A 27,788-nucleotide genomic window follows, 5' to 3' on the forward strand; every position below is an offset into this window, starting at 1 on the left:
TCTAAAATCAACTAAATTCTTTCATTATTTTTAGGTTGCTAGAATTTGGGTTATACTTACTAAGATATTAAGTTTGTAATATTGAAATTTAATCATTATAATGAATTCTTATATATATTTTCCTATAAAAACTACATTCATTGTAATTATAAAGCTATTTAAAGTTGACCCTCCTTGATAGAATTTCTGGCTCTGCCACTGCCCACACCCCTCTATCTTACTTCACATAACTCTAAGTTCACATCAACCTCACATTTCTTAAAGAGATAAAAATACTGTTGTCAAATGTGCAGCAGTATTATTTTATTATTATGGATTTAGGTTTTAATGAAGATATTTGAGTAATTCTGCTTTAAAGTTACTGGGTTTTAATGATTTTGCTTGTAGGGTTCACTTATTGCTCATGTTGGAAGCGATTTTTCTATCAGAAGAGCAGTGTTCAAAGTGCGCCTTTCTTTTGTTGGGGTGTTATTACTTTCAGATGTTAGTGTTTGTTTTTTAATTGGACATAAGATTGAGGCTTGTTTGGTTACTGTCGTTATAAACTATGTGGCTTCAGAGTCTCGTAGATTTTCAAATATGTTGTAAAATGAGAAGGTTCCGAAATTCTCTTTTTTCTGTAGTTATAGTGGAGGATCCGCTATTGTGATCTTGATAATTGGGTTCTCAGCTTGACCTTTGAAGCATTAGTTTTAGATTTTGCAGATTGCAGACTTTATGGGTCTTCAAGGATGGAGCTTATAGAAAAAAAAAAACTGTTTGTTTCATTTTTATAATTTCCCCTTTTCTTCTTTTGAGGATCTTATAATCTTAATGACATTATAACATTAATTATCTCTTTAAGCAGCATACCTCAATTGAAGACCCACAAGTCACTATTTGCATACCGTATTTAGGGTTTGTGAAGAGAAGATGAGAGTGTAATAGGATTGAAAGAGAAGAGTAATCTGGCAATATGGTGTAGAGGAGTTTGTGTTTTTTCTAAAATTTAATATGAAGAGTGGTGGGGTGCTGTGGCGTTTCCAAGATTCAAAAACCGACTGGGCAAAACTTATATATTAAACTCGACGGCACGAGTGAATTTCAATAATAAACATTAAAAAAATATTTATATCGAAGAAATGAGAAGGAAGAAAATTGGCGGAGCTAGGGTTTTATTTTATTTTATTTTATCCTTTTGTTTCCTTTTATAGAGGTCCATTATGACACCCGTTTCTGGCTTTCCTCCTCGAGCTCCACAGCCCTATCAATCATGTTGTTTAGTCTAGGTGCAAGAAAAAAAAATTATAGGCTGGGCTTGGGGTTTGTGCGAGACAAAAAAAATTATAATAATAATTTTTAATTTAATTAGAAAATAAAGACAAAAAGAGAGAGAGGAGAGAAGAGAGAAGGAAAAGAACGAAAAAAGAAAAAAAGAGGGGAGATGAGAGAAAGAAAAGAAAGAAAAAAAAAAGAGGGAGAGAAGAGAGAAGGGAAGGATCAGAAAAAAAAAGAGAGAGGAGAGAAGGAAAAGAAAGAAAGAAAAAGGTTTGTATAGGTTTAATTTAAGTGGGTTGGACATATATAGTATAGGTAATATTTTTTTAACAAACATTTGGGCAGGTATGAGCCCAGCTTGCCCTAGGCTAGAAACGCCTCTGTTGGGGTGTATAGATGTATTAGAATTAAGTATTAAGTTTGATAACTTTTTTTTTGTCTTTTTACACAATAATAAAACATAAGAGCTTAATGATTTAAGTATTGGGTGAACAAAGAAAAGTGTAGAGTTTAAATAGAAAAACTCTAATTTTATACTTGAAAGTTGAAACAAATGAATAAATTATTATTATTTTTTTCTTTCTTCCGTCTATGAAGCCAAAATCATAAACGAAACAAACTTGGCAATTTGAAGCACATATTAGGTGGATTCAATTACTTGAGTAAAGCTAATATTTTAGCATTGCGACTAAATTGGAGTTTACAGCTTTTAAATTTTTCGAAGAAGAATGATAGACTATTGTCTTCTTTACTGTATACTTCTTTCGCACAAGGAAGGGTAGCCCCTGCTCTCCTCTGTCCTTCCTCATAAGAAATTAAATCTCTACTATATGGTGGTAAATCCAAATCCTCTCATTCAAACTGTTTTTACTATGCAAAAATATCTCATACAAAGGCAAATGAGAAATAAACACCACAAAAGAGAAGAAAACTAGGAAAATGAAAAATTGATACACAAATCACACAGACATTGCCCCAACATACGTTTATTAAGGACAGTCAGCTCTCAAAATTTGTGGAGTCAATGCAGGTTGAAGTCTTCTTTTACCACCGATATCCTTGTGAGATGGGATTTGAAAAGTTCCCCCCATAATATTTCTGTCTCTTCATCGCATATCACTTCTTGTAACTTCCCAAGATTCAAAACTGATACAGGCAACTCTTGCAATCTTGAGCATTGTCCCATGTTGATTGTTTCTAAACCACTCAATTCACCAATCTTTTCAGGAAATTCCTTAATGCTGAAACATTTATATATGTCAAGAAAGTGTAACCTAGTGAGGTACTTAATGGAGCCTGGAAGTTTTACCAAGTCTGTGCAGCACCTTAGCCTCAATACTTCTAAGTTGACCAGCTTCCCAATCTCTTCAGGCAAGGCAGATAGCTTATGACAGTTGGTGACGCTGAGCTTCTTTAGTTGAATAAGATCACTGAGGTCGGCAGGCAATTCCACCAGATCATCGCAATAGTCAATGTTGATTTCCTCTAGATTCGGGAATGCTGATGAGATTGGGATGGAGCAGTTGCTGAAAGCTTGACCGATATTACACATGAACAAGGATATCTTCTGCAGACTTCAATTCTATGGGGTTCTTGGTTATGGAAAGAATTGAGATGCGTTCTAATCTGATTCTCTTTAAATTCGATAACGAACTCAGAAGTTGAAAGTTGCTCAACTCAGCAGGTGAGACAGAATTTGTGACTATTAAAGCCCTCAATTTATCCATGTTCTCCACAGATTTGGGTAAGGCATAGTTGTTTGTCTGGAAATTCAAGACTAGAACCTCAACGTCTGGTACTTGCATGTTTTGCAGTTCTTTTGGAAACAGTCTGTCTGCAAAGTAACAACATGCTAATTGATGTGAGTGTGAGGTGAAACTAATATGGAAGCATGTATATGTGTAGTTGCTAAAGAGACAGATGGGACAACCAGTTGTTGAGATAGATAATAGGCGGGCCTTCATCGGTTGATGCTTCTGTTCTCTCCACCAACTGGGAAGTTTGTTACCACATTTGTCGATAATCAGCCTTGTCCTCTGTTCTACTGGTTCTTGTTTTGAGTAGTAGATAGCCAGCTCTCTAAGAATATCATGTTGGGTAACAAAGTGTTCACTGTAGTACTGATTCCCCTCCTCCTTCTCCACCTTCTCCACCTTCTCCACCTTTTCCTTCCTGGTGATGATCAAAACTAAGTTACTTACAAGAGATTTCTTCAGAAAACATATTGCAATAACCAGTTATCAGCAGCAACTAGTACATGAATAGAAAATTATAGGGCGAAAATATCATACAAGAGAAAGACAGAAGCATGAACACCTTATGACTACAAGATTTGCGAGACTTCGGTATGAGAGCTTGTAGAGGTTTGCAATGCACTCTGCATCTTCATCTAGATCATAATACTCTGTCCATATATCAATGAGGGCAGCAGCAGGGATTCTTTGGTCTTCGGGAAACAAACCCAGTTCTAAGAAACATTCCTTAATAATAGGCATTTCTTTATCCTATGCTTCGAAGCTGCTTTGGAGCCAAAATCGCAACTCACCATCTGAATCATGAACAGTAGAACCTCTAGACCATTCATTTAATCTCTGTGTCCAGATCTCTATAGGCTGTCTGCAAAGTGATCCCCCAAGCACTTTAATGGCAAGTGGAAATCCCTTACAACGCTCTACTAGTACTATCTGCAGTTCAATTTTCAAGAATCAAATCAATTACCTTTTGACTCGCATACCCAAATTCAAGTCTCTGAAAATCATCTCAATGGTTTCTTGAAGATGAGAAGATGGTTAAAAACTATCTAAGCTTCTTTATTTTAATTTTAGTTGTACATCACAAGTAAGCTTAAATGCATGATTACTCAACCTGATATGGTGAAATGGATGTGTTCACTCGTCTGTATGGATGCTTTGTGTTAAAAGTGAACATAATTTATTTTCCTCCTCTTGTAAGGCATGAATAAGCATATATATAGTGCATTGCAACTAAAAAGTACCTGTCTTGAAAGATCTTCTGGAATATCAGAGCTCTTATCTCCCAAAGATGCATAATGATGAAAAAGTTTCATTGCATTGTCATTATCCAATGACTGTAAATGATATGAAGAGCCAAATCTAGGAAATTCAGACCTTGATGTCACCAAAAGCTTATAATTTGGCATTTTAACTTGATCAAACTTCTCCAGAAGGGATTCTGATCCAGACCAAACAACATCCAGGACCAACAGTAAAGGATTTTGTCCTTGTTCCTTGAGAAAATGGTGCGGCCACTTAACTTGCATTTACTTCGTTTCCGAGAGTAGGTACTTTGGAACCCCTGCGTAGATGAAGTTCTTGAACAATACGTTCCAAGTTGGGGTTGCTTGAAACAGTGACAAAGAAGATATTGTCCCCGAATGTATCTATCCAAAGAAAATATAGGAATGCTGTCATTAAGGTCTCTTTCAAATCTGTCTATGGTTGTACAAAGATTAAACATATATAATTGCAGTCCTAGTATATCCAAAGAGTAAGAAATGTGTGTGGCAATTTTCTCAAGAAAACATGTTCCTAGCAAATATGTGTATATAAGGCCACCTCTTGATCAAAGCTAACAATTGAAAAGGAGTAAAAGATACCTTTGACTTCCTGATCTTGACAAAATGTTGTTGCCAAAGTGGTCTTGCCACATCCTCCAGGAGCAGTCAGAACAAGCATTGACACCCCATCTTTAAGATTAAGAAGCTTCCTCTTCAATTCCTTCAAAGGAAAATCCAACCCAACTACAAGCAGCCGAAGTTCAGGTGCTGCACACCAAGCTTCAGTCTTAGCTTGATTTTGTAACACCAAACTTGATTCAATTCGGCTGAGCATTGGTTCAATTCGGCTGAGCTCCTTCTTTATGTTCCTCACCGAAACCGAGCTCTCCTTCACATCCCTTATGCCCTGCACATGCAGTCTCTGTAGAAGTGCTTGGAGAGATTTGTCCAACTGAACAAGTTTGTTGGCATATTTGTTCTTTTCGTAGAACTGAAACTCACCACCCTCAAAGCACTTGCCGACGAGCTCTATGCCCTTCTTCATCACTTCTTTTAGGTCTTTCAGTTCCTGCTCTGGGTGATCCAATTCCGTGTTGTATTCTTCTATCTGGTTGATCACTGGCTTTAAAGAGTCTAAATTTGACTTGAAGTCGTTGAGGATGTTTTTATATTTGAAATTCTTGATGATCAGCTTCTCAAGGCGTTCATACAGCACACTAAAAAGTGTTCCTAGAACAGCCCCTCCAATAAGCTCCCCTGCTCCTCCCATTCTTGATCCTTAGCAACAAAACTCAACGCCAAATCAGAAAACTTGTTTGAGTTTCATCTCAACTTTAAGACAGGAGCACAAAACAGCATCTTGGTAGATTGGGAAATAAGGAAAAGTGAGACACTTTAAATTTGGAAGCCAAGAAACACAGGAAACCAGAGACTGAAAAGCTGGCAATACAAATTTTTCTCTTTCTTTGTTGGCAATCATGCAAGGTAAGATAAAAGAGGATTTCAAACATGATTGACTCTATTAGGAGACTTAATTACAAGTTACAACTTAACCGGGAAATTGCACCAACGTTTCTAGGAAAATTCCATGGTCTGAAAAATAACCCCCCTCCCTACGATGTGTCAAAAGTAGTTGACGGCTGTCAGGAGTTAATTGGCCGGGAATACGGGAATACTGACGCGGAATGCTTACTTTGGCATCCCCGTTCCAGGAAAGTTTTTCTCCCACCACCCTGCAGGTATTGGCCAACCCAAAAATTGTATTTCTGTCAGATTGTTTCTAATTAATGAATGAGACAAGTTCAAAGAAAAACGATAAAGACAAACTGTGTGAAGCAACCAAACGAAAGATGCAATAATTCAGAAGCAAAAACTGGTAAATACAAATTCTCAGACGCTCATTTCATTTCACAAAACAGAAGACCTTTCAAATACAATTTGCAGTAGACACATTTTCATCTTGTTCTGAAAGAACATCAAGAAAACAAATAAGAAAATTCCAACCACGAGAGGGAAATTAAGAAATTGCTCCAACATTCAGTAAGAAAAAGACAGGTCTCAAAATTGAAGCTATTGGAGCCAATTCAGGTTGATATTTTCTTTGGCCACCATTATGCGTGTGCTTCTGAGACAGTTCAAGAAGGGCTCCCACAGACTTCCTGTCTCTTCGTCACATATCACTTCCTCTAACTGCTCGAGATCAAAAACTGATAGAGGCAACTCTTGCAATCTTGAGCACTGTCTCATGTTGATATTTCTTAAATTGCTTATTTCACCAATGTCTTCAGGCAACTCCCTAATGCTGAAGCAATCAGATATGTCAAGAAAGACTAACTTTTTGAGGTTCTTCATCGAGCCTGGAAGTTTTACCAAGTCTGTACAGGACCTTAACCTCAACACTAGTAAATTGGCCAGCTTCCCAATCCGTTCAGGCAAGGCATATAGATTATGGCAGTTGGTGATGCTGAGCTTCTTTAAATGAATTAGATCACAGACCTCGGTTGGCAATTCCACCAAATCATGGCAATAGTCAATATTCATTTCCTCTAAATTTGGGAATGCATCTGAAATTTTGACTGAACAATTGCTCAAAGCTTGACCGATGTTACACATGAATAAAGAAATTTTCTTTAGACTCCGAAATTGTATGGGGTTCTTGGTTATGGAAGGAATCGAAATGCGCTCTAATCTGATTCTCTTCAGATTTGATAATGAACCCAGTAGCTCAAAATTACTCAATTCAGCAGGTAATGAACTGTAATTTGTGACTATTAGAACCTTCATTTTGTCAATTTTCTCCACAAATTGAGGCAAGGCATAGTTCTTTGTCTGAATATTCAAAACTAGGACCTCAACCTCTGGTAGTTGAATGCTCTGCCATTTTGTTGAAAACACTCCATCTGCAAACAATATGCTACAAGATAAGAGCTGTGGATGGAAATTAAATGAAAGTTCTCCTCATATCCTGGTGTGTGTGCTTGTCATGAGTGCGGGTACATGTGCATGTGTGCATGATTTCATACATCTGAATTTTCTAAAAATAAAGAGAGCGAGAGAGATGGAACAACCAGAGGAGATAGATAAGAGGCGAGCCTTGATGGGTTGAGACTTCTGTTCTGTCAACCACTTGGGTTCATTGTCTCCACTTATGTCTACAATCAGTCTTTTTCTCTGTTCTATTGGGTCTAGTTTTGCATTATAGACAGCCAGCTCTCTGAGCATATCATGCTGGGTAACGAAGTGTTCAACGTAGTAGTCATCCACCATCTCCATATTCTCCTTCCTGGTAATAAAAGATTAGTCGCTTAAAAGATATTTCTTCAGCATACAGATTGCAATTGTAAATTAAGGTTAGCAATTGTTCGTGAATATGGAAATTTGAATGAGAATACTATACATAAGAGATATAGAACCCTGCATACCTGGTGATCACAAGATTTGCCAGACTTCTAGTGGTGAGCTCGAGGAGGTTTGTAATGGACAGAAAGTCTTCATCTAGCTCATATAACTCTGCCCACATATCAATGACAGCAGCAGCAGGGATTCTTTGGTCTTCAGGAAATGAACCAAGGTCCATGAAACATTCTTTGATGATAGCATCTTTTTCATCCAAGGCATCTATGCTACTTTGAAGGCGAAGAAGCAACTCAGTCTCAATATCAAGAATAGAACTTTTAGACCAGTCTCTCAGTCTTTTACGCCAGAACTCTGTAGCTTGTCCGCGAAGTGAGTTTCCGGTCACTGTAATGGCAAGTGGAAATCCGTTACAGCGATCTACTATCTGCAGTTCAATTGTTCCAAATGAAGTGAATTACTATCTGACTTGCAGACCGAATGTTCAAGTTTCTTAAAACAACTCATTGGTTTCATGAAGGTGAGAAAATGGTTAAATGACTATCTAGTATCTACTTTTCTTCATTCTTATTTTAGTTGTAGTTCACAAGCAAAATAGGCATAACTGATCATTTGCAGGTTGATATGGTAAAATGGATATTCATTTGTGTGTATGGGTACTTCGCATAAAAGACGAAAAATTATTTCCCTACTTTGTTCCCCCTTTAATATTTGAGGCATAAATAAGCATATATGGTGTAGATTGCAGGGTAAGAAATCACCTTTCTCAGAAGATCTTCTGGAATACTAGAGCTCCTGTTTCCCAGAGATGCTGAATGATGAAAAAGAGTCATTGAATCTTTATCATTCAATGATTCTAGAAAATACGGAGTACCAAATCCTGGAAACTCGGATCTTGATGTCACCAAAATCTTGCCATTTGGCCCTTTCAATCCATCAAATTTCTGAAGAAGAGATATGGATCCTAACCAAACATCATCCAGGATCAACAACAGAGGATTTTGTCTTGCATCCTCTGAATTCATGCTTTGATATACTTCTTCTACAAAGTCTAAGTTGGGCTTTTTTGAAACAATGACAAAGAAGATATTGTTGTTGAATTTATCTATCAAAATACAATATAAGAAATCTGTCATATAAATCTGTGTACAAGTATTAATAGTTACTGTTTACCAATAGAGGGAACAAATAAAACAGAAAATGCAATCATACCTTTAACTTCCTTATCATGACAGAACTTTGTTGCCAATGTGGTTTTCCCGGATCCTCCATGAGCAGTCAGCACAAGCATTGACACATTGTCCTTAAGAAGCTTCTTCTTCAAATCCCTCAAAGGCTCGTCCAATCCGACTGTAACAGGTGGAAGTTCAGGTACTGCACACCAAGCTTTGATGTCCAATTTTTTTGGCAACACAACCTCTTCTTTTATTTGCAATTTATCAATTTTCTCTTCAATGTTCATTACCCTATACAAGGTCTCCTTCCCATCCCTTACTCCCCCAACGTTCAGTATGGTTAACAGTCTATTCAGACATTGGTCCAAATCAAGAAGCTTTTTGGCATATTTATACTTTTTGTACGTATTCCACCGGCTAACAGTGGAGCACTTGGGAACAAGCACAGCACCATTCTTCATTTTTTCTTTGAAATTTTCTAGTTCTTCCTTTGGACGATCCATCAAATTGTTGTACTTTTCTATGTCTTCGATCAGCGGTTTCAAAGAATCTAGCGTGGATTTGAGATCTCCGAGGAGGGATTTAAACATCATGGTCTTGTCCTTCACATCCTTAACTACTTCATACAGCACAGTGAACAACGTTCCTACAGCACCCCCGGCAAAAAGATCCATTCTTGACTCTTTACAACAAAACCCACCACGCCACCAAAACCCAAAAACTAACTTGAAATCGTATAATTTCAATCTAAAGTTGAACACGAGAACCGAGTGGTATGAAAAACTCAATGTTCTCTTGATTTGTAATTGGTGATCAATACTCAAGATAAGGGAGAATTTATTTCACCGACAAGTGGAAGCTCAGAATTTCCGAGTTAGCCCCCTCCCCTCACCCCACCCGTTGACTGACCAAGCACATTATGCTTAGCTTTCAAGAAAACTTCCGCAGCATCCTACCCTACTGTTTCTAGAAAATATTGATATCTTATTGAAAGCTGGGGACAAGAGTTTTTACAACTACAATGCATTGATAAGCCAAAGATTAAATAAAAAGTAAATTATCTGAACTAATCAGCAGTGGTATAATATAATTTATGTCTTAATATTAATATTAATAAATAATACCAAAGCAATCAATAATATAATTGAAACAGTAACATGCACGTTGAATGATTCAGAGGATGCAAGACAAAATCCCTTAACCTGATGAGATAAGACCTAGAAATTAGATGGAACCACCACCACCACCACCACCCCCACCCTGCATCTACTTTTTGAAACTCCATTGACCAAAAACAGTAGCTATGAATTAATGCGCGGTTTCTTCTCTCTTTTGGCAAAGAACCTTCCTGCCTTAAATCTCCATTCCTTGTCCTTCAGACAGACGTAGGAGGAAGAATGAAGAAACACATGCTTTGTTTTTTTTCGAAGACAGTGATGGTATTCATGTTCGGTTTCTTTCTTGCTCTTTTACCTACTGCAACCAAAAGACTTTGGCCCATTTTATCAACTTTGCCCCAAAAATTTCTGAGACCCAATTAGCGAAAGCTGGACCATTTTATTAACTTTGGCCCATACAAGTTTTTCCCTTGGCGCGAAAAAATTGAAGTCTTAAATCTTCAAAGAATCAAACTTTGCTTTCCACCACGGCCACCATGAAATCCTTGACTCTCAAAATTCCCAGATCCTTTTCTCTCATTTGCTTTAACAGAACCCATTCATCATCTTCCCAAACCCAACTAAACAAACCTCTAATTGAGAAAACTTTCTTCAAGTCCAACACCAAAGACGGCCTCATAAGCCGCTTGTGCAAGGACGGAAAATTCAAAGAAGCCATAGACATTCTTTGCGAGCAAAAGCACTTGGCAGAAGCGATTCAGTTGCTCAACCGAATAGATAGGCCCTCTGCTTCTATATACTCGACCCTGTTGCAGCTTTGTCTTCAACAACGAGCTCTTGTGCAGGGAAAATTGGTCCATGCTCACACAAAAGTGTCTGGGTTCGTGCCCGGGCTGTTCATTTGTAATCGTTTAATTGACTTGTATGCAAAATGTGGGAGTCTTGTGGATGCCCAGAAGGTTTTTGATGAAATGTCTGAGAGAGATTTGTGTTCTTGGAATACTATGATTTCTGGGTATGCCAAAGTAGGGCTGCTTGGTGAAGCTAGGAAACTGTTTGATGAAATGCCTGAGAAAGATAATTTTTCTTGGACCGCAATGATATCAGGGTATGTTCGCCATGAAAGGCCTAAAGAGGCTTTGCAGTTGTATAGGATGATGCAAAGGCACGATAATTCAAAGTCTAATAAGTTCACCGTGTCTAGTGCTCTAGCTGCTTCAGCAGCCATCCAGAGTTTAAGATTGGGGAAGGAGATTCATGGTTTTATAATGCGAACTGGGTTGGACTCGGATGAGGTGGTTTGGAGTGCCTTGTCAGATATGTATGGAAAATGTGGGAGTATAGAGGAAGCTAAGCGCATTTTTGATAAGATGGTGAATCGAGATGTTGTTTCGTGGACAGCCATGATTGATAGATATTTTGAGGATGGGAAGAGGGAAGAGGGATTTGCTTTGTTCTCAGAGTTGATGAAGTCGGGCATTAGGCCGAATGAGTTCACCTTTGCAGGGGTTTTGAATGCCTGCGCTCATCATGCCGCTGAGAACCTGGGCAAGCAGGTTCATGGGTACATGACACGGATAGGATTTGACCCCTTGTCGTTTGCATCAAGTGCCCTTGTTCATATGTATTCGAAGTGTGGAAACACAGTGAATGCAAATATGGTGTTTAAAGGGATGCCCCATCCAGATGTGGTTTCATGGACTTCCCTGATCGTCGGGTATGCTCAGAATGGTCAACCTTATGAGGCTCTTCAGTTGTTTGAATTGTTACTTAAATCAGGTACTAAGCCTGATCACATTACTTTTGTAGGTGTTCTTTCCGCTTGTACTCATGCTGGCTTAGTTGAAAAAGGACTTGAATATTTCCATTCAATTAAGGCAAAACATGGTTTAGCACATACTGCGGATCACTATGCCTGTGTGGTTGATTTATTGGCTCGAGCTGGCCGATTTGAAGAGGCTGAGAATTTTATCAATGAAATGCCAATGAAGCCGGATAAGTTCTTGTGGGCTTCCTTAATTGGTGGTTGTCGAATTCATGGAAACCTCAAGCTGGCAAAGCGAGCTGCAGAAGCATTGTTTGAGATAGAACCTGAGAATCCTGCTACTTATATTACTCTAGCCAACATTTATGCTACTGGTGGCATGTGGGATGAAGTAACGAAGGTCAGAAAAACAATGGATGAAAGAGGGGTAATAAAGAAACCAGGTTTGAGTTGGATTGAGATCAAGAGAGAGGTGCATGTTTTCTTAGTAGGAGACAAGTCCCACCTGAGATATGATGAAATACATTTCTTTTTGCATGAGCTTTCAAAGAGGATGAAGGAAGAAGGGTATGTCCCTGACACAAATTTTGTGCTGCATGATGTTGAGGAGGAGCAGAAAGAGCAGAACCTCTCCTACCACAGTGAGAAGCTTGCAGTTGCGTTTGGCATCATTTCTACTCCACCAGGAACACCAATCAAGGTTTTTAAGAATTTAAGAACATGTGTAGATTGTCATACTGCGATTAAATTTATTTCTAAGATTGCTAACAGAAAAATAATAGTGCGGGATTCAAATCGGTTCCATTGTTTTGAGTATGGGAACTGCTCATGTCGTGACTATTGGTGATTTGAATCACCGAGTTGTCTGTAAAGCATTTGAGTCCTACCACAGAATGCGATCTGGAATTTTCCTCGTATTGTTCTGAGTCAAAAGAACTAGATCACATATGGTGGATTGATTGAGCTTAGGAGGAAGAAATTGACATCCGAGTTTATCCGTATGCTATGAGGTCTTGGAAATAGCTGGGGACTGCTTGAGGCCTCAATGGTAAATCGCCGTATTAACGTCAATTAGGCTTCATTGTTTGATCGTATGAGAAGAATGGAACCAATACCCATTCAGACTTGAGAACTGTTTGCAGCTACATCTTTCAACATCAAGCGTCCTCATATGGCCAATCAAACATCACCAATGAAATTCAAAGCATATCTTTACAGTTTATGAGACTCGGTACATTATACTACCCTTTATTTAAAGTTATTTGGGGCCTCTCACATGGTTTTTTTATTGAAACTACAATACTACCAATACTGTAATGCAAACGTACTTAGCCCTCTTGCATGGTCTAATACTTTAAGGGAAGAACCACTGGCGGACTCAGGAATTTTTTAACGGATGTGCAATTTTAAAAGGCTAAAAACTCTTTGTGAATTGAACATTTAAGGCTTTTTACCTAGATTGAACATCTAAAGCTTTTTACCTAGATTGACCTTAGGTCCCTTCATTCATTCATATCATACATGAAAAATTGTTTTATGTAAAAATATTGACTAAGTATGAAAAATAGTTTTTCGAAATAATCATTTTCTCAAGATAATTTTTGGCGGCTTTTATTCCTTACACATTAAATAAGAAAACTTGATTTTATGGGATTTTATTATGAAGTATATATTGACTTAATGAGCCATCATTTTTAGCCTAAATCGTATTTTTCACTAAAATCGATTTTTCATATTTTGATTTGGTGGGAATTTGATTTTCTAGTATTTTTATTTGAATCCAAAAGGGGAAGTACTTCCTTATTTACATTGTAAACTTAAGTAAATGTCTTTGTCCTTTTACTTTTATTTATATTTATTTTTATATTACTCCATTTACTTAAATGTTGAAAATACAAATAAGGTAATCTGTGCACCATCACCAACTGAGCAAATGAGCAATTTGAAGCACCCACAATAGTTTTTCCGGTCAGAGGAGGTGCAACACCTCCTTGTGCCTTAATAGGTCCGCCGGAAGAACTAAATATGTATGAAAATATACAGCTTGCTTAAGGACTCTAGAGCAATTCGTATTCACGGAACGAATGAAAAATTGTTGGAATTTAGGAGGTGTGTGATGAGTGTTTGTGATGCTCTAATACCATTGTTGGTTTATGTGATGTAATGAAGGGATTTAGGACAATAAGACAATAGTTGAGACAAAGTGATTTTATTACATTGGAGGAGAATATTACATAGCTTAGTGTACATAGGATTAGGCTAATTGGTCTTCTTCATAGCTTATTGGCTTATTGGCCACCACACTTGACTTAGATTAGTTTGGGCTATTTGGCCCTAGCTTGAGCTCTCGTCTTCAAGCTTCTTCCATAGGTTGGGTAGCTCACATGTAGTTCCCTCGTGGATCGGGAGTTGTAGTGGTTAACTCCCACCACCTTTAGTTGATTAGCTAGTTTAGATTGCTAGCTTACTATCTTAGATTTGGGTAGCTTGTTTGCTCCCACATATATTGGGAGTTCTATTAGTTGACTCCCCCACATGCATGACTTAGTTTGGGTCCGGTAGCTTGTAGCTCCCACATAGGTTGGGAGTTTATTGGTTCACTCCACATTTCATTGTAGGTTGCATGACTATTTATACATGATTGTTTGTCGACTTAGCCTTGGTCCACCGACTTGGGCACTTTCTCCCAACCACATGTTTGTAGTCATGCTCTAGAGTTTTCTTCCACTGCCATCCTTTAGCCATTCACTTGTCACTTTTTCTACCATATTCATTTTGCTTGCTGCCATGTAACTTCTTTATTGTGAGCTCTTGACTTTTCTAGAACTTTGTAGAACAAATGAGCATTAGTTTTTCAACAAAAACAAACAAACAAAAAAACAACACATAAGGAAAATGCTCATGACTTGACTTTACATAGAAGTTCTCAAAAGGGACATACCATGCTTTCTTAGAGCACTTTCACCCTTATGAATAAGGGTAAGGGCAATTACTATTCATTTTTATTTTATTTTTTATTTTTTTATACTTAAACGATTAATTTTGATTAGATTTTCGATTGCCATGTGTCACTATTTATTATAAAATTCTCATCTCAAATTTTAGATAAAATTTTCGGATAAAATTTTCGGATAAGATTTTCGTTTGCCACATGTCCATATTTATTATAAAATTCACATCTCACTCATCATACAATTGAACCTACTAACTCATCATACAATTGAAATACTCCATGTCATCATAGTCCGACACAATCGAGTACAAGGACGACTCAATCATTGGCAGGGGCACCGGATCACGACGTGGGGGAGTATTTTCCTTTGGAGAACGTAATAGTGTCATTATTTCCAACACGGAATGCACCACGGGAACCGACTATTGACATTGTTTACTTGAGGAGCCATGTGTAATGGTTTTCCTCTTTTTTGTTTTGCCTTGAATAATCTATTAAAAAAAATGAAATTGAAAATGCAAGAAAATATAAATAAATAAAATGACATTAAATTGAATAAAACAACAATTTTTTTTTTTTTACCTCGTCGCCAAGATTTTGACCGCTTCAAACGTTTGTCCACGACCCTCCTGTTTCAATGGAAGAGACAATTTGTATTTTTACACAAATGAAATTTAGTAGTAGAAAATTTGGTGTGGAAAGTGAAAAATATTGGAAGGAAAAGAATTTGTATGAAGATTTGGTGTGGAAAGTGAATAATATTAGTAGATATTTATAGAAAAAAAATTCCAGCATTTTTTGATATTTTTTACAAAATTTTTCAAATTTTTTTAGCCAAAAAATAGGCAGCCGTTGGATTGGAGGAGATTTTCGGATTGGAGCCTCCAAAAGAAGCCACGTGACTTGTAGCCGTTGGTTTCTGGCAGCGCCGACGCAGTGCTGATAAAAAAAATATATATATCTTGCGCTGACGTCAGCTGCCCGAAGGCAATAGGACATACCAAATCTCCTTGTGGGCTTGCTCGGGCTCGTGAGTCCCACACATTGCCCAAGCTGGGTCTTCCGCGCTAGAGCTTCCTTCCAGGCCTAGGGTCCCCTCATGCCTAGGCTAAACCCTTGCGGTGGAAGTGCTCTTATACTCTATCATTAATTCTTTCACTTCACCCACCCACTTGCTACACCTAACGCACTCTTTACTTGCTTTACCCACCCACATGCATACCTTCATATCTTAGGAGAAAATTAGGAAGCTAGAAACAATAAAGTTAAACAAGGGAGAGGAAGAGAAGAAGACAATGATGAAGAAGCTCATTCCCAACAAACAGATCGTCCTGAATCACTATGTAACTGGGTACCCAAAAGAGAGTGACTTTGGATTGCGATCCTCTACAACCAGTTGCACCCTTTCCCATGGTTCCACATCATCTGCTGTTCTTCTAAAGAACCTATACCTCTCCTGTGATCCTTACATGCGCCACCGCATGTCCGATCATATCTCCCATTCCTGTACTATTGTCCAGTCCTTCACCTCTGGCTCTGTCCTTGTGGGATATGGCGTGTCCAAAGTCATAGAGTCCACATATCCAAGCTTCAAAGAAGGTGACTTTGTTTGGGGCATGATTGGATGGGAAGAGTACACTTTGATCACTACCCCTGATAGCCTAAACAAGATCAATTTTACCGACGTACCCCTCTCATACTATGCAGGCATTCTGGGCATGCCAGGAATTGCTGCTTATGCTGGATTTCACAAAATATGCTATCCCAAAGAAGGGGATTGTGTGTATGTTTCTTCTGCATCGGGAGGAGTTGGTCAACTTGTTGGTCAATTTGCCAAACTTATGGGTTGCTATGTTGTTGGAAGTGCCAGCACTAAAGAGAAGGTTGATCTCTTAAAGCACAAGATGGGATTTGATGAAGCATTTAACTACAAAGAGGAGCATGATTTGGGTTCGGCATTAAGAAGGTACTTCCCGCAAGGCATTGACATTTACTTTGACAATGTGGGCGGTCACATGCTTGATGAAGTTATCTTGCACATGAAAGTTCATGGCAGGATTGCACTCTGTGGCATGATTTCTCAATACAATATTGAGAAACCAGAGGGTGTACACAATATGTTTAGCCTGATCATGAAGCGGATCGAGATGAAGGGGTTTGTTGAAAATGATTTCGGGCATGTGTATCCAGAGTTGGTCGAGTTATGTATCAAATACTTGCAGGAAGGGAAGCTGGTCTATGTTGAAGATATTGCTCAGGGGCTGGAGAATGCCCCTTCTGCTCTTGTTGGAATTTTCTACGGCCGCAATGTTGGTAAGCAAGTCGTTTGTATTGCTAAGGAGTAAGATACTTCTGGCAATATTAATAATATATATTAAGTGAACAAGGAACCTTGTCTTACTACTAGTTTACACAATCAATCCTTTGCTGGTGTGCAAATAAAATAATAATAATAAACTAAATAGTAATTTCGTAATTATAGAATATTATGTTATTTTTCAATCCAATGTCTTTGAGTTTGGACAGCAGCTGCTGTTTAATCTGTCAAAGAACCACATGTAACCATATTCAGAATCAGAAGAACTAGCTTTGGTGCTGACTGGACAGTCTGCACAAGCCCTCTTCAATCCAGAAACCTTACTTAGAACTTTACTTCCCCATTGATGAAGGTTCATTTGATCCCATCTCCTACACTGGGCCTTCATCTCAGCCGAAATCCTTTTAACATCCAGTTAAGTTCTCGTGACATATTATGTGTCAAAATCATAGATTCAAGTTTTCATTTGATTTGCTAACGAGTAAGATACAAGAAAATGAGGTATTGGATACCTATATTCTAACCAGTAAATGTATATAAACCCGAAATACCAAATGTTGATAGACTTAAAATTCAACATAGACACATAAAATTTAGAGAGTTACAATCAAATAGTCAAAGTTAAAATATGGATGGACAACATGATTCATATTTCATAGGAAAATGATATATTATTAATAAATAAATACATATGTTACAATATAAATGAATTGATAACATTACGTAACAGGGTGACTGTCATCCTGAAAAGTTACTCAATTAAAATAGATCTAGTACATAACGTTCCAATTGTCTTTTTTAATAGGGTTGTTCCAATAGTTAAAGTACAGCATGTGGGCTATTTTAAAAAAAAAAAAATTTAAAAGGGAATTTCGAAGGTCTCCTTGAATTTTGGTTCCCTCCAATCAATTGGAGGGATTTGATTTGCATCATTTTATTACTTTAACACCAACATCAAGCATCCAGAACACTAATTTTACACAATATTCAATCCATAGTTTTTGGGACAGAAGCTGCTATATAGATTTATTCTGTGATAGCCCCACATGTAACCAAATTCATAAGGATTCGCTTTGGTGCTGACTGCACAGTCTGCACAAGCCTCTTCAATCCAGAAAACTTACCCAAAACCTTACTTCCACTTATGTTAAAAATCCATCCCCTGCCATCCCCATGCACATCCATTTTATTCTTTTGATCCCATCTCCTACACAATTCCTTCATCTCAGTCGATATCCTTATAACATCCAGTGCCACCTTAACTTGCAAATCAATAGTAATCAGCCTCCGAAGAGAGTCATCCAACTCTTGGAGCTTCTTGTAGTACATTTGGCTCTTCCATAAGTTGCAGCAACCCGCATTCGAGCACTTATTGACTAGTTCCCTGCCTTGAATCAGCTGTAGACGTATTCGGTAAATGACATCGTCTGGGAAATCTTCTTCAGAAAGATGATCGATTTCACTGATTTTTGGAGTGATGGTTTGAATTGTGAATTCTAGTTGTGCAAGAATAGATTCATACATGTGTGCTCTCTCCCTTGCTTGTGAAACAGCTCCTAGTAGCGCCTCTAATGCGCGTCCTATAGTAGCATCTATAAGGATTTTTTCCACAGTTGGTACCTTTTTTTCAAAAGAAGAACCAGCATTAATGAGTATGAGAAATGAGGGAGCAATGCTTGTGTCATTTATAGGAGTGTTTTTGCTAGGCTCTGTATATTACTTACACATATAACTATTGGAAAGACAAGATCAAGTGGGCATGGACTTGGTCTAATACCACACGGAAAAAAGACAAGATCAAAGCCAGGACTTCTCCTAGAAGAAATTTGACTACATGCTACGTATACAACTAAATTGCTGACAAGGTCAAGACTGCAAAAGAGAAAAGGAAAATTGTAAAATGCATGAAACTTTCCAAGCAACGCATGCAAATTAAGTAGCTAGCTACTGAACCTTCTCCTTCACTTCCCTCAACTTGAGTGTAGTGCAAGAAATCGAATATAACGGGTAACGGGGAATTGGGAAATTACAATTTACACAGAGGAAACAGGAAGCAATAATATTTGTTTGATTTACTTTTCGTGAAACTACACGGGTACACTATATATAGAATACACAAGATCAAGGCATGGGCTTGATCAATGAGTGATCCACAATTTACAACTAAGCTTGCACACAAGGTCAAGATACCTACTCGAGAAATTTTACATGCAATTAATTTCCAAGCAAGGCATGCAAATTATAAGCAGCTACTCGACCTTCTTCTCCTTCTCTTCCCGGACTGTCACCTTGTTCTGTATCTTCTTCACTACCTTCTCATCAACCATGTCGTAATAACTTTTCAATTGTGCCTTTAATTTCTCCTCGCCCCACTCTATCTTGTCCTGGTACTTAACATACATTGCTGGAACTGTCATGCCCGTGACAATACCTACATGCAAAACCACCCAAATTATATACAAACTAGTATTGCTAGGGTCATCAAATTTTCGCATTCTCTGTGTACCATTTATTCCAAGTCTATCATGATTTCATTATTTATTACAAATAAAGCACGTACTAAAATGTTTGTTAACATACGAAGGAACAAATTTTGTGACACTAACTTATATTATTGTGTCTTTTAACTTATCTTATCAGACTATGAATTCGGACTACACATGAGATTAGTTAGGTAAGTGATTTTCCTTTTTATTAGTCATTACCTATATATAGAATAGAAGGGTAAGAAGATCGACGGATCTTGCTACACGGGAGAGTAGCCACAAACCAGAGACAGTTCCAACAAATACAAACCACTCTCTTTTGATCCCTGTCTTTTAGATTGATTGTGACCAAGAAGAGAGAGAGAAGCATGAGAAGTTGAAAATGTAATCAGATTTATGAATTTTTCTTACTATTTTTTCCTATCCAGCAAACTATTTTTTCCCACCCTAAACCCTATCTTCCAGTCTCTATTGAGTTTTTCTCTTGCTTTTCCTTTCTCACATTGTTGTTGGGGCTTGGCCTCTATCTTTTGTTAGGTGGTTTGTTGATTCTCTTTATTGGTTTAATGAGCACCTTTCGGCCCCAAAAAAACTACTTGAGAACTATTGTCAAAGAATAGGTTGTTTTGTTGAATGTTAGAAGCTTTATGACTATGTATGGACTTAAATATATGATTTTTGTTTTTTATGATTCATGTACTTTTGCTTTGTTAGAATGAAATTATTATGTTTAAACCAGAGAGAATAAATTAACCAAAAAAAATATCCTTTCGTATTAAGCTTTATTGTATACTAAGAAAGGGGCCTCAATTAATTTATCGCCTAAACTCATGGCGGCCCTGGGAAAAATAATATCATTAAGGCATCGACTTGATGATCTAATACTTCTGAAGCAATTTCTTCTTCGTTTACATGTAAAACAGTAAGCAAAGAAACAAAGAAGAAACCAAAAAACAAATAGAGGGACCGCGTGGATGGAAGAAAAAACAAAGAAACAAAAAGAAGAAAAATACTATTCACCGACTAAAGCTATTCCAGCAGGTCAACAGTGCTCAAGAAAATACTGTACAAAACCAGTTTCCTAGCAACGCATCCTATGTAACTACTGAACGTCCTTAGTCCAAATTAGTCGATTAACCATTGGTTCAGACGTATTAAACATTGGCTAATTATTCACTTAAAAGAGAATAAAAAATACTTGCAATCCACAGAATTCCACAGAGAAATATTGGATTAAATATATTTGTGCAATCCACGTTTAAGGTTATACATATCATTGTGTGAAGGGAAATGCGAGTAATTATTAACAGTAACATGTGAACGACTTAGAACACATGCGACCAACACAACAACACTAAGTTTAACGCTAACTCCGATAACATATTACGTTAATTAGAGCATTTATCCCAAATTAAATCAATTGACATGTTTGTTAACATACAATGGAACAAATTTTGTGACACTAATCGGACCAGACATGAAATTAGTTAGGTAAGTCAAGGAGTTTCCTTTTTATTAGTCATTACCTATATATAAAAGGGTAAGAAGATCGATGGATGTCGCTACACGGGAGACTAGCAACAAACCAGAGACAGTTCCAACAAATACAAACCATTCTCTCTCTGCAGCAACCCAAAACATCCATCGAATTCCCTCTTCGACCCATGCTCGAATGGTGTTGCCCATCTCCGAAGCTGACTTCTCCGAAGTTCCCACTCTTGACAAGTCTGGAGGCGCTCTGAAAATAAAGCAAATTAAAATGCAAAAATCGTTACACAACACAAGTATTATAAAAAGAACAAGAAGAAGGGATCTTAGAAAGCAGGGGAGCTTAGCTCACTTACTTGCCAAGAAGCCTGAGCAAGTTGCCTGAAAGGAACAACGAAGCAACAATAAACATGGCCAGGTATGAAATCAGAGTGAGGAAGTTGAATTGGTGGACTTGGAGTAAAACCCATGTTGCTGTTGCTGTCAAAAGAGTCAGCAAACTCTGCCTCTTCTTCCTCCACAGGATTATATCACTCAAAGTATCAGACATGTTGGTGATAGATGTTGATGACTGGAGCAAAGCTCAAGCTGAGATGAGATGAAGATGAAGATGAAGAGCAGACACGCTAATTTTGGAAGATTGATTTTGAAGCGGTTAGTTGAGATATGCTTAAAGGGTGTTTAGTTTTTGGGCTTACACGTATGGCTCTGAGTATTGGAAACGTGGAAACCATGCAAGCCTTCTCCATTTGTGGTCACTTCTTGCGTGGAGCCTTGGACTGTGGGAGCACACAACAGCGCATACGGTTCCAGGAGAGGAAAAGGCTTACCTCTTGTTTGATTGTTAACCCAAAGAGGATTTCATCAAGCCCAACCCATTGCATTCATATTCCTAATGGACTTTTTAGGTAATGATTTCTCCACTCCAATTTTATTCAACTATACTTTTTTTTTAGTTATAAAATAGAGTGTAAGTGGATAAAATTAGAGTGGAGAAATTACCACTCCTTTTTTATAGCCCCCCAATTGGAAGCTATTTGGAAAGTACTTCTTCAAAAATACGAATTTTATAACTCATAAGCACTTTTAACAATTTCTACCAAACGCTATGTGATGAGGTCAAGAGTCGAGAATACTTCAGAAATTATTATATATACACTCACTTCCCAAGCAACACTTGCAAATAAAGGAGCTATTGAAATTAAACTTTTAGGGCTTGTTTGGTACATCGTATTAGACTCTAGATATGATAAATAGTCTATGACAGTTGTTTGGTGTCAACTTGTATTATTTAATTATCTGACTATTTTAAACAGGTTAGGCTTTTAATGCTCTCCTTACCCGACTAACTAATACAACTCACACACCCCCGTTTAAATAATACAAGCTTACTTATACAGTTAGGAAAAAAAAACATATGTGTTCATGTGAAAAATTCTATTTTTATCTTTTTCTCCTTGGGTTCTTCCCTGCTATCTTCTCCACAGGTTATTCTCTTCACTCTTCTCCAGGTATTCCTCTCTCTCTCTCTCTCTCTCTCTCTCTCTCTCTCTCTCTCCCCAATATGCTTCTTCTCGCTTATCCTGTCTTCATCTTCTTCTTCTTCTTTTTTCTTTTCTTTTTTTTTTTTTCCTCTTTTATTAAATTTTATGGAAATTAGGTTATGAGTTGTTATTTTTGTGGACATTAGGTTAGGAATGTAATTGCATCGTGGAATTATTTATTTGTTTATGTTTTGTATTGAATTGAAACACAATATTTCATAGAACAACCAAAAAGCTTGGGTTTGGTTGCTGGGGAGTGGATGAGTTTGGATGAGTTTGGTTCATAATTCAGTTTTTCAAAATTCAAGCTTCAGTTTGGTGGATGAGTGGATTGTTCGATTTAATTTGGTGAATGTTGGAAATTAAATTTTAGTTAACTAAATTAACTAAAACTTATTTAGGCAAATTCATGATGATGGATGGATATATGGGATTAATGGCAAGAAGCGACAAGTAAATTCAAAGCCCTTTTAACTTCCCACTAAATTACTCCATTTCCCTATGAATTTAAATTTTCATTAAATTATCAAAGAATTTTTTAAAAAAAATAGTCATCTGATGTTATCCAGAACAGTACCAAACACAGTATAACTTAGTCATGCTATTTATCCAGAACAACACCAAACGCCTTATAATATTATGGATAAACAATCAATACTCTGTGAAACATATTAATATTTTCCGACAAAAATTAATCAATACAGTCCGATGTACCAAACGAGCCCGACAATTTTGATCATCGTTATTCAATAGCTAGTTTTATTGTGTAATAGCTTCCTAATATACACTTAAAAGAGGATCATACATGGATAAAAATACCAATTAATCATATAAAAGAGGAAAGGCTCTCATGCGTGCAGTCCACAGAAATATCCACAAATTTATTATTATTATTTATTCAATGAAGAAATTTTTATCTTAATGTCATATGTGACAGGACCCATCTTGAGAATTTCTCGGAAACCGAAGCGGACCCCATCTTTGTTCTGACATCTTCCTGATGCCGAGCCCACTTACAAAAAAAAAAAAAAAATTGAGACTCTCTACCAAAATTTTGGCAGAGTCTCCCTTGTAAACTAAGCAAACCCAACAAAAATTTCAACCTGCAACATACATAAAATAATAATCCCAACCAGCAGCATGCTTTCAAAATTCATCAAAACATACTAAATGGCATTTGGCCTCACAAGTAAAGTCTACCATGGGCAATAACAGAGCATCTACTAAATTTAGATAACAAGAACAGTTGAGTAGAAGAAATTACTCAAATCCTAACTAGGAAAGTTCACGGTTCGAGCCTCGTACACCACTTGCAAACTTCCTGGTGCGACTACTGGTTGGGGGGCGCAAAACTGAAAACATGTGAGTGGACAAAAACAAGATTTGCATTTAAAACAATATAGTAATCCCACCGTGTAAAAATAATGCTCAAGACATGCAGGTTCACAATTCATTATACATATATATATAACTATACAATATACTCATCACACTACCAAGGTATCGGGGAAACAATCCAACTGGGGGATCGTTTGACTAGCCCGCAGGATTTTCAGGTGTTATCCTGCTTCTAGGGATGAGCAGTCCAATTGGAGGACGAAACTCCATAGCTCACACACCGGAACATCCAACCATGTGCAGCTCCCAAACTATGTCCTACGCGCGCAGACGGGATCATCACACACCGGAACATCCTGGGTGATGACCCTAAACAATATGCAGAGTCTTTCCATACGTCGGAACATCCAACGCCGCATATGAAAAGTGTCTCACACGCGGGAACATCCAACGCCGCGGGTGAGACGGATAACCTATTCTTCCCACACGCCGGAATATCCAAAGCCACGTGTAGAAAGTCTAATAACTGGGGAAGGTACTTACATAGTGTAATCATACAACTTCTCTCAACAACCCCTCATATTCAAGTTCTTCCACAACTCACTTCAACAACCCAAGCATCTCACATATAGAGAATATATATATGTATATATATACTTCCCCAAAATCCATATAAATTACACTCTCAATACCCAAATATGCCAAACCCACAATATATTGCCAAAGTGCTATACAAACATCAAATTCAACTCATGAATATATTATATTCAATAAACTATTAAAAAATTATGCACAAATCTTTCATCAATAAAACCATGCATATGATTGAAAACAAAGTCCATTCACAAATATTCCCACGCTGCCTGCTGAGTACATGCAGTCGGAGCACCTATTTCAAGATACGAACCCTTAATTAATATAAAATTACTTCGAAGCGGAAATCACAAATTAAATACTTAAATTCCCAAATTCCCAGTACGTGCACATTGAAGGGGGTATCCTAAGGTCCGATTACAGGTTTAGGAATCGTTCACGATTGTACGGTTATCGCTAACCTACAAACTTTGCATTATTGAATCGGAACATCCGGGGCTCCGATTCATAATCCGTGAAGTCCTACACGGTCCTAGGAATACCTAGAATAACATATTTTAATTGGAAAAAGATCTAACAGTCAGAACCTATCGAACCAGGATAACGCACAATATACGAAAATCTGTTCGATAGTTAAACGATGCCCGAATTGAGATCCGCGAAATCCTATGTACTCGTGACAACCTAAAGATCTCATCGGGTCAAATTGCAACTTCACCAGCCTCGCCCACGCGTCACCACAAGCGCCGGCAGCGCTTGGGTGTGTAGAGTAAATTCCGGTGATGGAAAAACTCCACACCCGAGCTCACCCTTCCTATCCTAGCTTATACTCAAGGTCAGGATCACTTCATTCAACTACGGGGAGATCCAATTCGGACCGCAACTGGCCGGAATTTCACTTTGAAATCCGGCCAAAACCTAGGTTTACAAAATCAGTTTTATAAACAACAAATTGGTCCAAACCTATGCAACAGTCAGCTAGAACTTGGAACCATACCTCACCCGTCGGAATTGGTGGTCAGAGGAGAGAGATCGAGCGACTGAAAATTCGGACGAAAACCGGCCTGAAATTCGTATTTTCCGGCAGCTTAGCAGCTGCTGACGGCTGGAGGTAGACTGGGGAACGTCGGCAAGGTCTGGTCGGACGTTTTGGGTCCGGTCTCGAGGCTGGCCGTGGCCTGTGACAGTGGCTGCGTAATTTCAGTCGAGAGAGGGGGGGGACGACGACACAGGAGAGAGAGAGAGAGAGAGATAGAGAGAGAGAATCGGGAGAAAGAGAGAGAGTGAGGTAAAAGTGAAAAAATTAGATTTTACTCTCCTCTTTTCGATATATTTACAAGTTTGCCACTGATAATGTTTTGATCGCAAAAACTTCGTTACAACTCCGATTCAAGCCTACCGCGTGTCTACGAATTCGTCTCAGTACAACCTACCCAAAAATACCAATCGTTGTCCCAAAATCCTTCCGGATAAGAAAATGACCAATTTACCCATACCCCAAGGGTAAATTCGTAATTCACTTTAAATCAAATAAAATAGACATTAAATTTGGAGTCGGGGTGTTACAATATGTATATGCATATGCTTACTTATCAATATTATGGCCCTTTTTATTATGCTTTTTAAAATTTCACTTATAAATGCCAGATCCACCTCCAAGACAGCATATACAAAAGTTAGGGCACAACAATTTGACAGACTATGGACTTGGCTGAAAACTGTGTTATCACAAAAATAGTGTATCCGAACAATTAATCGCTCAAGTCCTTATTGTAACACAATGGTTAGGTATCCTAAAGTGGGATTCTTTACACCCATCTCTGACTACCAAACCTTGGACAATGCCTTAATGAGCTCATTATGCCTAGGATTAGATTGAATTGGATAACTTACTAAATTGAAGGCAAATTGCAAGAAGAAATGAAGAAACTTTGTCCAATTTGAAGGTAGAAGATAAATTACTTAAGAAGAAAACTTATCTTATTATATAATCCCTACAAAATTGTAGGATACACACCTTATAACTCATCCTTATTTCCCCCCAAAATAAAAGATCATTCGCATATGCCTTCATTTCCTCCTTCAATATATACCTCAAATTTGATGTGCTATCCAATCCAATACGATATTCATAGAGATAGAGTCCTTAACCCACCCCAAAATCGACTTTACGGTCACGCATATATAATATGCTAAGATGGCCAGACCAAAAAAAATACATAACCAGAAAAACGCCCCAACCAAGTTTAGGAAAGTAGAAAGCCCGCCCCGGAAGAGTTTGTAGAGTAACCATGACCCACCAGCAAAGACAGATTCCAACCAGTTTCTCTCTGCATGGTTCACTCGAATGGTGCTGGCTTTGTCCATATTCACAAGTGACTTCTCTGTGATTTTCAAACCTGGAGACTCCCTGTAAACAAGAAACATCTCTGCTCAGTTCAATTCGTTTCGTTGCACAAGAAATTAATTAAAAACCTAAATCAAAAAATTAGCTTGGTATCCTTTAAATGAAATGCTTACTTTGCGTGAAGCCTAATAAGCCCGTTGCTCCAAAGCAACAACAAAGCAACAAGAGCAATGACCACCACCAAACCAAAAATCATCCTTGTGCAAAGCAAGGTCTCCATCCTATTCCTTGCTGTCTGCGCCGCCAGTTTCTCATGGAGTCTTTTGAGAGACGCATCCAATGTAGAAAGCTGGTGATGAGACATGCTCCATATGTACTTGCCCTTCTTCGACTTGGAGATTTCGAGAACGCACTTTATACCGGCATCGACTTGACTTCTCGGACTCTCTATTTCCTCCTTTGGGCGACCCAAGTACCTGTTTAGGTTCTCCATCTCTTGTATCAATGGATGCAAAGACACTAGGGTAGCATCCAGATTTTTAAGCAAGGCTGGACAATCTTTATGTTTCTGGATTGTTTTTTTGAGGAGAACAACCAGCTCCGAAATTGCAGCACCAAGAATAGTCTCTACTCCTGCCATTTTAGATTCTCCAAAGAGATTAGTAATGATTTCAGCCTAACAGGAAAATCAATTATATAAGGTAAGAGAACAACGCCATTGCCTGGTCCAAATTAGAAAATCTTGCATGTTAGGTACTTCAACAGCTTTTTTTATTTTCTTTTTTTATTGATGAACTACGTCTAGGAGGGCAAACCCCCAAAACTAACTACTTCAACAGCTTTTACAAAAGGCATATCTTATATATACATTAATTTATTCAACTTTGAGCTTCATAAAATTTTGACTTTATAGAACTCGAACGGCAAGTGGATGAATACAAAAAATTTAGCGTTTTTCAATTTTGATAGGAATCATTTTGGTCCTAACTGTTCGAGACGTGCTTAGTAAATTATAGAACCTAAACTTTGTACATGA

At 37.8% G+C, this 27,788-nt stretch overlaps 5 protein-coding genes and 2 pseudogenes across 6 annotated transcripts; 2 read left to right on the top strand and 5 right to left on the bottom strand.

Moving 5' to 3' along the window:
• On the bottom strand, nt 1,979-6,023 carry LOC18771027 (annotated as a pseudogene). The gene is made up of 5 exons (XR_002272713.1): nt 4,874-6,023; nt 4,253-4,657; nt 3,574-3,941; nt 3,188-3,429; nt 1,979-3,091 (listed from the first exon to the last, which is right to left on the bottom strand). The product of XR_002272713.1 is annotated as a probable disease resistance protein At5g66900 (transcript).
• Nucleotides 6,148-9,670, bottom strand: LOC18770589 (annotated as a pseudogene).
• Nucleotides 10,024-13,014, top strand: LOC18771661 (pentatricopeptide repeat-containing protein At4g37170). Its single transcript, XM_007203552.2, has one exon. It carries the CDS (start codon nt 10,457-10,459, stop codon nt 12,530-12,532), a length of 2,076 nt encoding a protein of 691 aa, XP_007203614.1. The 5' UTR covers nt 10,024-10,456; the 3' UTR covers nt 12,533-13,014.
• Nucleotides 15,910-17,062, top strand: LOC18770646 (2-alkenal reductase (NADP(+)-dependent)). The gene has a single exon (XM_020568755.1). It carries the CDS (start codon nt 15,934-15,936, stop codon nt 16,981-16,983), a length of 1,050 nt encoding a protein of 349 aa, XP_020424344.1. The 5' UTR covers nt 15,910-15,933; the 3' UTR covers nt 16,984-17,062.
• On the bottom strand, nt 17,690-18,882 carry LOC18769425. The gene is made up of 2 exons (XM_007203668.2): nt 18,867-18,882; nt 17,690-18,664 (listed from the first exon to the last, which is right to left on the bottom strand). The coding sequence occupies exons 1-2, from the start codon at nt 18,880-18,882 to the stop codon at nt 17,982-17,984; spliced, it is 699 nt and encodes a 232-aa protein (XP_007203730.2). The 3' UTR covers nt 17,690-17,981.
• Nucleotides 18,927-21,566, bottom strand: LOC18770762 (reticulon-like protein B13). Its single transcript, XM_007203368.2, has 3 exons — nt 21,286-21,566; nt 20,968-21,179; nt 18,927-19,386 (listed from the first exon to the last, which is right to left on the bottom strand). Exons 1-3 carry the CDS (start codon nt 21,477-21,479, stop codon nt 19,205-19,207), a joined length of 588 nt encoding a protein of 195 aa, XP_007203430.1. The 5' UTR covers nt 21,480-21,566; the 3' UTR covers nt 18,927-19,204.
• Nucleotides 26,401-27,441, bottom strand: LOC109950458. The gene is made up of 2 exons (XM_020569237.1): nt 26,926-27,441; nt 26,401-26,815 (listed from the first exon to the last, which is right to left on the bottom strand). Exons 1-2 carry the CDS (start codon nt 27,390-27,392, stop codon nt 26,500-26,502), a joined length of 783 nt encoding a protein of 260 aa, XP_020424826.1. The 5' UTR covers nt 27,393-27,441; the 3' UTR covers nt 26,401-26,499.

Source organism: Prunus persica, chromosome G7 (genome assembly GCF_000346465.2).
Source record: "Prunus persica cultivar Lovell chromosome G7, Prunus_persica_NCBIv2, whole genome shotgun sequence".
NCBI lineage: Eukaryota > Viridiplantae > Streptophyta > Magnoliopsida > Rosales > Rosaceae > Prunus > Prunus persica.

Coding starts and splice junctions, on each gene's coding strand:
- LOC18771661 (XM_007203552.2), top strand. CDS start 10,457: ATGAAATCCTTGACTCTCAAAATTCCCAGATCCTTTTCTCTCATTTGC.
- LOC18770646 (XM_020568755.1), top strand. CDS start 15,934: ATGATGAAGAAGCTCATTCCCAACAAACAGATCGTCCTGAATCACTAT.
- LOC18770762 (XM_007203368.2), bottom strand. CDS start 21,479: ATGTCTGATACTTTGAGTGATATAATCCTGTGGAGGAAGAAGAGGCAG. Junction 21,180..21,285: donor TTGCTCAGGCTTCTTGGCAA/GTAAGTGAGCTA, acceptor CTTTATTTTCAG/AGCGCCTCCAGACTTGTCAA. Junction 19,387..20,967: donor TCTTACCCTTTTATATATAG/GTAATGACTAAT, acceptor TTTTGCATGTAG/GTATTGTCACGGGCATGACA.
- LOC109950458 (XM_020569237.1), bottom strand. CDS start 27,392: ATGGCAGGAGTAGAGACTATTCTTGGTGCTGCAATTTCGGAGCTGGTT. Junction 26,816..26,925: donor CTTATTAGGCTTCACGCAAA/GTAAGCATTTCA, acceptor TCTTGTTTACAG/GGAGTCTCCAGGTTTGAAAA.